The sequence below is a fragment of the Miniopterus natalensis genome, chromosome 2 (genome assembly GCF_054644295.1).
Source record: "Miniopterus natalensis isolate mMinNat1 chromosome 2, mMinNat1.hap1, whole genome shotgun sequence".
Lineage (NCBI taxonomy): Eukaryota > Metazoa > Chordata > Mammalia > Chiroptera > Miniopteridae > Miniopterus > Miniopterus natalensis.
Window position 1 is genome coordinate 28174616 of NC_142082.1, and position 11083 is coordinate 28185698.

An 11083-nucleotide genomic window follows, 5' to 3' on the forward strand; every position below is an offset into this window, starting at 1 on the left:
AGACCTAGGCAGTTAAAGGGGCCGCTGCCAGGCCGCACAGCTCCTCTCTAAAGGGTAGAATTACGCCTCTCTCCTGTTCAATGGAATGGCGCACAAAAGCACGTGCGAATGGTTTTCTTAAATTGAAAATATGAACTTCAGTGTGTGGACCTCACAGCTCACTCTAAACCTACTAGTTCTGCCTCCAGGGAAACCGAATAGGCGTTTACCCATCAAACTTGTTTCTGGAAAAGGGAAGGAATAAATGTTTGCTTTCCAAAGTGCACATTTTATGAAAGCCACACAGATTGGGAAGGCAGGGTAGGAGGGATCTTTTCTCTAACTCTGAAGATCGCTCTGTTGTCCGGATAGTCACTACTGCCTTCTTTTCTTTTTCAGAGTGAAGACCTCCCTGGCTTCATTACCACGACATCACACATCAGAGAATCGCTTCAAAAGAAGAGGATCAGCATTTTTTTTTTTTTAAAAAATTTAAGCTGCTTACAATTTTTCTTTTGGATCTGAGCAATTACCTTGTTTTAAACATCTGTGACTGTATCAGACATGGAACCAACAAGGCGAGAACTTGCCTCGCTCGCTTGTTCCCACAGGGGGCATTCATCCTTGTGCTGTTTGTGTTGTGTTTTGTTTAGTTTCTTAACACATTTTGCCGAAGAAGTAATTCTCAAGAAAATTGGATGTTTTCATTGGCCTTTCAAACTGTGGCCGGTGTCTTAATTTCTTCTTACTTTCATTTTGGCAAGGCCAATTTGTCCCTTGGCATGCTAGGAGATCCTACCAATACCCATTAAAGTGGTAAAATCTGGTATTTACTGGCATACACTCAAAACTACCACAGTCCTACCTCAGTTCCAGGTAAAGCCGGATTTGCGTGGTTGGGGGCCAGCAGGACCTCCCGTGTGTCTCTGCTGAATGTAGCGCAAGTGTGGTCATCAGCCTTATGAACTGGTTCCAGTACACAGCTGCTTGTTGGACTCCTACCCAGGTACCTGCGTGTTTACTCACAGACAGAGCCCAGTGTGGGACTGACGTTTCTCAATGGAAATGAGATTTGAGATCGGACTTTGAAGATGGATTAATAAATAATAATTATATGTAACTGAAGCAGCCTACTTTTGAAAATCATCAACTGTATTGGGTAGTGGGGGGTGGGCCGGGAGGGGTTTGGGGAGGGGGTGAATATCTCTTTTTACCTTTAACAGACTTGTTTAATCTTCTCTATGTAGATGTTTATGTAGGTACTTCAGATTGCAAAAGCCTTTGATCCTATTTACAAGCTCAAATGTCTCTGCTATCCTTAATCTTGAGCTTGCATTTCTTTAACCAAAAACCCACATCGGCATGCTAGCGATTCAAGGGTGGTCACCACTTTAGCAGATTAAAAAAAATAAATAAATGTATTTATTATCTTGACTATAATGCTACTGTGTGGGCCTACGAGACTGCCCTGATCAGCAGTGTAACAAAAATAGCGGGGGTGGAGGAAAAAAACTGATAGAGGCATTTCAGGGCCTACATTATTAATGGAAAAAGAAAAAAGAAGGAAACAATCTCATAGTACATGTCATTTGTTGAAAAAAACCCCTGATGAGACTTCTCTTATGTTTTCAGTGTTCTGAAAATATCAGTGTTGTGGCGAGTACCACAGGTGTCACCCCAAACTGCTGCCCATGACCAGCAGAATGTCATGTCATCCGCTGCTCCCTTGACACATGACAGAGGGCTCGAGACCTTTTTCCCCCATGGGTGCATCCCCAGTGCCTATCTTCTCTGATAGTCCTGTAGAGGTTACACTAGTTCATTGGAGGTGTGAACTTTTTCTTTTTTTGGAGAAAAAAATTATATATAAATATATAGATATATATCGCTATAGATTAATGCATTAATAAAAATGAGGCTTTTTTAGGAGGAAGACCAAAAAATTCAATGTCTTAAAAATATATATAATGGCAATGCAAAAGTCTTCCTGCTTCCACGCTGAACTTTTAGAACAGAGGATTGTATTGCAAGACAAAGTTGAATGTAAAGTGATCCCCCTGAACATTTTTTAAAGTTTTACTTTTCTAAAATTACACATCACAGCAGTGCATAGACCATACGTTAGTTTGAAGGTCAGTTTCAGTGTATAATATATATACTTTATAAAAAAATGTATAAAATGTCCTAAAGTTTTGATTTAGTTTTGGGACTAGGAATCGATGGATGGTATTTGCTATGTGACTCCCCCAGGTACAGTAGGACTGAATATGGACCCTGCTGATTCCAGTGTATGGCGCGTATTTAAGTAGTTCTCTATACCTAGAGTAGTCATGCCTCTATACAACTGGTTCATGTTCATACTGCAACTTAAAACAAGCAAAATAAGTCGATAATATACTAAATATTCCTCTATCCTGTACATTTCAAAAAAAAAGGCATATGCAATATTTACATTTTTAGTTTACAGAATGGAACCAAAATGTATAAATGTTATGTTTGCTAAAACTTCACAATGTATATTGGGTCTTTGTACATTTTGCCTGACTTACCTTAAATTTAAAATATTTTTTGCTATATAAACTTTAACAGTTATTAAACAGTGTTTTCTTTTTGGGTACGTATTGTTTCTGGATATCAAGATGTTAAATATATTTCTTGCTATTGTGATATGACAAAAGACTTCCCTAATCTTGCTCTGTCTTCCACTGTACACGCTGTATATAAGGGCCAATGTGACGCTGCTGGAGACAAGAATAAATGGAACTAGAATAGTGCATTGTATTTAGTCTGTATTGATCATGGATGCTCTCCTTAATAGCCATATGCAATAAAATAAAATACATTATTTATGAAATGAATAAAGCCTTGAGGATGTTTTTTTCTATGTGGATTTAACATAAAGCCACTCTACTCTTGGTATTTTGTAGTAAACAGGTAAATACCCAGCTCCATAAAAAACTTTGATACCTCTCAATTTTAATATGTTCTGGGAACGAGAAAATCCCCCAAATCACAACATTTTTGGAAAGTAAATGTATTAAACAAAAAGAAGAATTTTACTTTACAAAACAGAATCCCTGCAAGATGCTGGATGCTGTTCTAATTTTTTATAGTTCACAGCAACCTCAAGTGTTAGGAATCCCCATTTTATAGATGAAGAGACTGAGACACGAAGAGGGTAAATGACTTGTCTGAGGACACAGCTCATGAGTGGCAGAACCAGGAGTCAAACCCAGAACTGCAGTCCCAGAATCTGTACCTGTGCACTCTGCCATGCAGCCTCCCAGAGATGCACACAGAATTAAACCCATGCATACATCAAGAAGGCATAGAAGTAAAGGCACAGCCAGGAGGTGCATTTTACGAGCAGAAAGTATAAACAACTTGATTTTTACCAATGACAATTCTACCTCCTTGTCAGAAATAATTTTTTATACTTCCTTTTTACCCTAAAATCATAGTAATGCAAAAACATGGGTGTCATGTCTTTTGAACAAATAAAAAGCAGAGGAATTTGGAAGATGATATTAACATAATGACTTAATTCACAAGACTGGCATGTGCTACAGGGTGTTTAGGAATTTGCTGGTGACAGTTCGGCCTATTTGTGCCTAGACGGGTTGTTCTGAGGGCTCTTGGTAGGCACAGAAGGAGGCATGATCTGCAAGGCTAGATATCCCTGAAATCTAACCATTTTAGTGATGAAAGGGCAAATGATGGATGTCATTCCAGGGGAGTCTTTTTCAGGCAGGAATTGCAAATGTATTTTCCCAAAAGAGCCAATTATAAATAAAGAAGTAAGTTGTTTCAAAGGTCAGTCAATCTAGAAATAGTCACTCAAAACCATAAACTTTTAGGGGGAAGCTAAGTGTTACACAGCATATTGAGATGAAAGATAAAGATCGAACAGCATTTATTTTGGAAGTTTGATTCTGATCCATCGATGGTCTCAGTAGTCCACTTGGATGGTGCAAATGGCTTTTTGGTGCTGTCATATTCTCATGGTGTTGTCATTAGACTCACGTCCAATATCTTTTAGCTGACCTTCAGGATCATAGATCCAGGTTAAATGTCATTTAGTGAGTTTCCAGGTTGACTTGGGCAGGCCGTTCATTCATTTGTGCATGTAACCCTGAGTTGACAAGGTCTACTAGTATTTGAGTGGAGCCAGCAATACTTACAGCAGCTCTTAGATGCCACCAGTTGAAGGACAAAGGGCATAATTGCTTCTTTTAAAATATGCACCCCAGGAGTACAACTCTTCCACATTTCTCTGATTTATACAACTAAGTGAAATATATTTACAATTTTTGTTTTAGAAATTATCTCTGTATGATAGAACTCTGTAGTCTCATGTGGTTGACAGTTTGAAAACTCTGAATGTCCTTTCAGGCTCCCCTGTTAAATTTGGACTCTTCCAGCTGCATGTCTGCTCTTGTCTCTTGAGCCTGTTTACATCCCATAGCTCCAAAGGACCCCACGTAGCAACTTGGTGGTTTCCTTAGCATCTTGTTGATTTCATACTGAAACTTCTTGAGCCCACTTGACCCCTCAAGTTACTCAGCCTTTGCCACTGCGTATAGAAAAAAAAAATTCTGCCCTTTTGAGGCACCGGTTCCTCTGATTGGAGCTGTACCTTCTAAGTTTTTCCCCCCTACATCATAATTTCCCCCTTTTACCTAGGAACTCTAAAAGTTCTAAATTTTTACTGAAATTCCTTTCACCTTAAGAACCCTACCTCAACTCTTGACCACCCTATGTGGGTGGCCCCAAACTCTTATCAGAATGTACATGTTCCCCATCTCTCCATATCTTCCCATTCACAACATTGTAAATGCTCGAATGACTTCAATATAAAACAAAAACATCAAATTAATTGATAGAGTTTCCCAGGAAACATGTATAAAATACAAGTACTTGTGTTAATTAGGATATGTTTAGCTGCAAATAATAGAAAACCCAATTCAATGGCTTAAACCAGTGGTTCTCAAGTTTGGGGGCTTATCAGAATCCCCTGGAGTGCTTTTTATACCAGCTCTCTGGGCACACTCCCAGATTTCCTTTTTAGTTGGACTGGGTGAGACCCAAAAATTTGCTTTCCTAACAATTTCCCAGGTGATGCTGATGCTGATAGTCTGGGATGATACTTGGCGAACCACTAAACGGTAAAGGAATTTATTATCTCACATAACAAGAAGTTTAGGGTTGGATTAATAAGACAGCTAAATGACATCATCAGGGGCCTAGGGTCTTTTCATCTGTCTACTCACTCAGCCATCCTCAGGACCTTGGCTTTTATCTCTCAGACTGGTCCCCTCGTGCTTATGAGATGGTTATAGCATCTCCAAACAGCACATCCTCACATAATAATATCCAATAAAGACAGTCTCTCTTCCTTTGGTACCTTTTGGAGTGATGCACATAGTCTCTAAAACACCCCCTTCACCCAGCTTTGCCTTATTTCCATTGACCATAACTGGGTCCCATGCCCATGTGGACATTAGTCCCCAGGAAAGGACACTGTGCTGTGACTGATTTACACTAAGAGATTCACACTCTGGGCTGAGAAGCAGTCAGCATCCCATGAAGCACCAGGCCGCTGAATACTGGACAGAAGTTGGGTGCTGGGAACATGCATTGAGGAGGGATAGTGTCCCTATGACAGCAGAAAATGAACATGTGATCAAAACCCTTTCCAAACGCAATTATTCCTCAAATGTGTTCTCTCCACTCACGGTGCATGTACTCTCAATCTCCAGTGATTGTGAAAAGGAGGATTTCTAATAAAGCCCAAGTAGAATAAAATAATTTTGCATCATCAAAAATGTAATAGTGATGCTGTCCTATACATACAGAAATTTTATTTTCAAGACCATGGACATAATTCTACTACTCTGTTTCTCACGTATGAGTTCCTTTGTTATCCAATCCTATGCAACACTGGAAACTGTTTTATAAAAGATCAAGATACAAAGGATGGAAAATTGGACATTAGAAGGTGCCTGAAAGAGCAAGGGCTCTTTAGGTTGGGAAAGAGAAAGCTATGGTGACTTATCAGCACCCATTACATTAGAGGCTATGATAAAAAAAAGATTTGTCAGCTGACCTTCTCAGAAGATATAACCAGAAAAAGGGGCAAAAGACAGTGAGAGAAATGTGTTCATTTTCCCCAAGAAGTAATTTGATAATAATGAGGATTACTAAATATCAATATTGATGTCAAACAAATTTTAGATCACTTTTCTTGGAGGCCTGAAAAAATAGGACTTTGTAGCGATCTTTGCTTGAAGGATGAGAAAGAGGCAGTTTGGCCATACAAGCTCCACTAGCCCTTCCCACTGGGGCCTCCACAGGTCACAACTCCAGGAGCAGGGATTCACTCCCTTTGGTGCTCATGTCGACAGCACCCTGGCCTTGTTCAGGGCCCTGCCTGAAAGCCTATATATCCCAGTCCTGTTCCTTGCCCTGGCATTTCTGAGGATTAGCACACTACTTAGCATTGGATTTAAGCAGGAGAAAGAAAATTATGATACTGTGTCTTATACATAGTTTACTTTGTGATGAAATTGTGTAACAGTATAGTGTTGAAGAATCCGAAGGAAAGATCTAAAAACCTTAAGGAAAGATCAGGATTTAAGTTAATCCTGACTATCCTCTAGTTTTGTAAAATCATGCTGATAGAGCATCTCTAATTCCTGTCACTTCAAGGGATTATAAAACATGGTGCAGCCAAGTGACAGAATGATCTTTATAAAATGCACCTGTGAACATGTCTTCATTTGGGTGTAAAAGATCCCTTGGTTATTTCCCACCCCTCCTCATCCATATTATCTTAGAGGAAAAGTCAAAATTCCTTAGCCTAGTAGATACAAAGCACTTTGTGATGTGGCTTCTCATGGCCCTCTCCCCCAGGTCCCACCCCTACAGTGAGTCTATGCCCAAGCTTGACTAAATTACATGAGCTGAGCCCAGCTCATTGATGAAAGAAAACAATGAAACCGAAAGAGTTGCTGAACTTGAAATAAACCTTTATTTACCAAGAGATATTATTTCGTAAACGATCTCTCAAGAAAAGCTAATGCAAAATATTAGAGGTTGGAAGCATTTTTAAAAATACACATTTAAACATCACACATCATTCCTTCACTTCTTCCTTTGAAATCTGAGGCCATCCACATCATCATTTCCTCTCATCTACCACCTCTTTCCTGTTTTTTCTTCCTTATATTTGTTAGTTACATTATTTTTGCATTGTCAAGGTTCAAAAATTACATTTGTTTTGTAATATAATTACCATGATTTTAAAATATTCAACGTCAGCTTGAAGTGATTCATTTCCTGCCACTGGTCCGTTGAACATGTGTACTTTTTGATCCATTTATTAATTGTCTGGATTTCTTTAGTAAAAGCAAACAAACAGAAAACTCAAAATTTTTCCAGAAACCTTGATATATGACCTATTGCCTAGGTTCTCTCACATACGAGAACATTTGCCTGTTGCCTTTATAGATGAGCATCAAATTGGTCGGGTAGAATATCCCTTAAGTCATCTGTTCCTTTCTCAAAAACTTTACATACATTTCCCCATTGCTTTCAGGCATTGAATACTGGTGTATAGAAATATTACCTAACCTAAAAGTCATCATGGCTTTTCCTTTCTGTGTAGATGCCTGATAAGTTCTGCTCTCATCCTTTGAAGTTCAGTAACTTAACCAGGGTCTGCCTCAGTGTTGAGTATTTTATTTCAAATACTCTTGATAACACTGAACTCTGCATTTGCCGATACAGATCTTTCTTTCTGTCAAGATTATGTCCTTGTTTCATACCTTTGAATTTTTTTTATTTTGAATTTATTGAGTTCTCTACTTTAGGGGCAATGATTATTTCGATGGGCTTTATCTTTAGCATACCTTTATTTCTATATCTTTAGCATCTCTCTAAATGTCTTTTCATCTTTCTCCTCTTGTCCATCTGTGTTCAGTATGAGCTGAAGTTTTCTCTACGTCAGTAATTCAAGTTTCAGCCATGTATACCGTTTCTTACATTTTTAATGTATGTACTAGTGCTGTGTTAATGTTGTTTTCATCCTCAATTCATTGACTTTAGGACTACAGCCCCCATTCTCATCTTACTCTGATTTTTGTTTACTAATTCATTTTTGAGCTCCTGATTTATTAAATCTAGAGGTTCTGCTGAATGGTTTCGGAGTTTGAATCTCTTTTGGGGAATTGGCCTTGTTAAACTGCCCTATACACACTGTCCCCTATCTACCAAACTTCAGGCTCAACTTCTGCGTCTCTGCCCCAGCCTCCCAGTGTTAGTAGCAGTTGCACTGAACACATCACCAAATGTAATCCTTTTATAAAACTGTGACTTTGCATTAAAATTCTCTTTGCCCTAGAGTGTTGAAAGCTCCTTGTTTATCTGGAAATGGGTTCTCAGTCTTCAAATGTCACCTGGACCAGTTAGGATAGGCTAGGTGATGCTGCAGTGACAAGCAACCCCCAAATTTCAGAAGCTAATTCTCACTCACAGGATCTCCAATGCGAGTGGGTGGAGGGAGCAATGGGTCTGGCTTATGGTGCAACCAGAGACCTAGGCTGATGAAGGCGCAATCATTTGCTTTTACAATCACTGCTCTGTTAGTGGGAAACATTGTAAATTGTTTGCTGCCTTTTAAAATTTACAGTCAGAAGTGAGATATGTTGCTTCTGCTCATGCTTTCATTGGCCAAAGCTGATCCTAAGGCCACATCCTCAAAGATGATGGGAGACAATCCTACCATGTGTCAGAAAGAGGAAACCCAAAAATATTGTGTGAACACTGTTAATAAAAACACAATCTATTTTCATCTTAACCTGAGCAGTTACTTCTCTGGGTTCCAAAATACTCTGCTCACCCCTCTGTTATTGGATCTTCTAAGTTTCACTATGTCTTATGTTTATGTATATTTCTCCATGAGAGAACTTCTTGATGGAAAGAATCACATTGTAGATATAGGAGCTACCAAAACTCTGTTACCATAACTGTGAAGCAATTGTCCTGTGATGTTTGTCTACATTCCCATTTCACATTCACAAACCCCCCTTGGGCAAAGTATTATTTAGAACACCGAATCTCAGAAAGATTAAATAACTTGCTCAGGGTCACAAAGCTAATAAATAATGAGTCAGGATTCAAAGCCGTTATTCTAGGCCTCAGCTTTTTCCTACCCTGTGTTGGTAGCGTTAACACAGCACATGGTGTATATAGCAGGTACTCAACAAATATTTGTTCAATATTTTGAATGAATGCACTGGTCTTATATGTTACTAGAATAGTACCAGTCTGAGTTTGTTATTTTTAATGATTATAATATATACTTGCATTATTTCTCAATATTTACCTTGTTTATTGGCTTGATGAATGCATAACATTACTCAGGGAATTAAAATACAGTCTCTGAATTATATTAAGTGACCGATATTGAATCTCAGTGCTCCCCCAATGCCTAGCATGTATGGGAAATACATTTAGTTACATATAATAGAAAACCAAAACAGCAGTGGTTTAAACATATAAAGGTTTATTCTCTCAGGTAAAATTAGGGCAAACGTGGGCATTCCAAGGTAAGTATGGTGTTTCCATCAAGTGTCCCAGGACAGAGGCTCCTTCTGTCATTTAGCTTTGCCATCCTCATTGGACATCTTTTGTCTTCAAGTTTGCTTCATGGTCCAAGGTGGCCCCTACAGCTCCAGCCATCACATTTGCTTTACCCACAAAAAAGATGAATGGAAAAAACTTTAAAAAGCTGCCCCTCTTGACTTAGTCAGTTACTTTATAAGTGAACCTTCTGCTCGAGCCTTACAGGCTGGACTTAAGACACATGTAAAAGCTGCAAGAGATGCTGGGAAACAACAGAATTTGAACAGGGAGCATTGCGCTGCAAAATGCAATCCACCTAAGGAGGATGGGAAAAATGACAGTTGGGTAGTGACCTCTGATGTATCGTAATATGTAGCTCTGACTTCAAAAGCAGCTGTTGCTTTTGTGTTACCTTGATCACGTGTTTTGATTTTAAAAATATATATCTTTTATTGGGTTTCTTTTTTCTTTTCTAGGGTTTTAAAAACAGTATGTCTCTCTGAATTGAATGACTTAGTCTGAAGGCAGGTGCTTGTGGACAAGAGCTAAAAGCATTGAGCATAGCAGAATAGTTGTTTAACTAACATGCACTTACTTTGACCTGGGCAATGATGAATGGGAAACACATATGGATATATCTATGAAAAACTGCATAATCTTATGTTGTGAGAACACCTCGGCTTTCTCAGGGAAAAGTGTACAAATTTAAATTGACTAAGATTACATGTGAGCCTCAATTGTGGTAGGGCGATCTTAGCTCTGGCCCCTCACTCAGCTGTCTAGAGGCAACAGGGAAATTCATTTAACATGAATTCAAGGCAGGAACCACTAGGCCTTGCAGAAAATTCACCCCCTTTCCCCCCTCCTCAGAAGACCTAGAAAAACACAGCCATCCCTGTCCAGCTGAGAAGGTGGTTGCCTGCAGGTAACTGAGAAGGCAGGTTCCAATATACACCTGCATATTAGAAACACATATTTCAACATTTCTTCTCCAGTATTCATTTCTTCAAAAAATGTTTATTGTATTTCTCTTCCATGTCTGGCTCTCTTCTGGGCACTGGAGATAGCATGGTGAAGAGACCTTCATCCCTGTACTCATTGAACTTCCTTCTAGTGATAGACAAGCAAATAAATATACAACATGAGATGATAACAAACAAGACAGGAAATACATGTAGAGAAGGCCAGAGCCGAGGTGAATGGCATGAGCACTGTTTTTTGCAGGGGTGGTCGGAGAAGGCCTCTCTGAGAAGGTCACACTTGAGCAGAGCCCTACGGAAGAAGCCGGGAGGCTCTGTGTAGATATTCAGCAGAAGAGCATCAAAGGCCTAAGGACCAGCATGTGTTAAGGCCCTGGGGCAGGGACATACTAAACCAACTGGAAAAACAAGGGGGAGGCCCAAAGACTTAGTTCCTGTTCCACCATTCCACTCTTTATACTTCACTATTTAATTCTCGTGTTTAAATGAGAATTATGCAC

At 39.2% G+C, this 11083-nt stretch overlaps 1 protein-coding gene across 2 annotated transcripts in view; it reads left to right on the plus strand.

The window, feature by feature from the left end:
- The window catches only part of IRS2 (insulin receptor substrate 2), a 28644-nt gene extending 25803 nt beyond the window's left edge, over positions 1–2841 (plus strand). For both annotated transcript variants that reach the window (XM_087814231.1, XM_087814232.1), the window contains one exon: positions 379–2841. Coding sequence is in view for 1 of the 2 variants with exons in the window: in XM_087814232.1 (XP_087670358.1) it covers positions 379–383 (5 nt within the window). In the remaining variant the exon portion in view is untranslated. The remainder of the gene's footprint in view (positions 1–378) is intronic.
- Positions 2842–11083: the final 8242 nt, after the last annotated feature.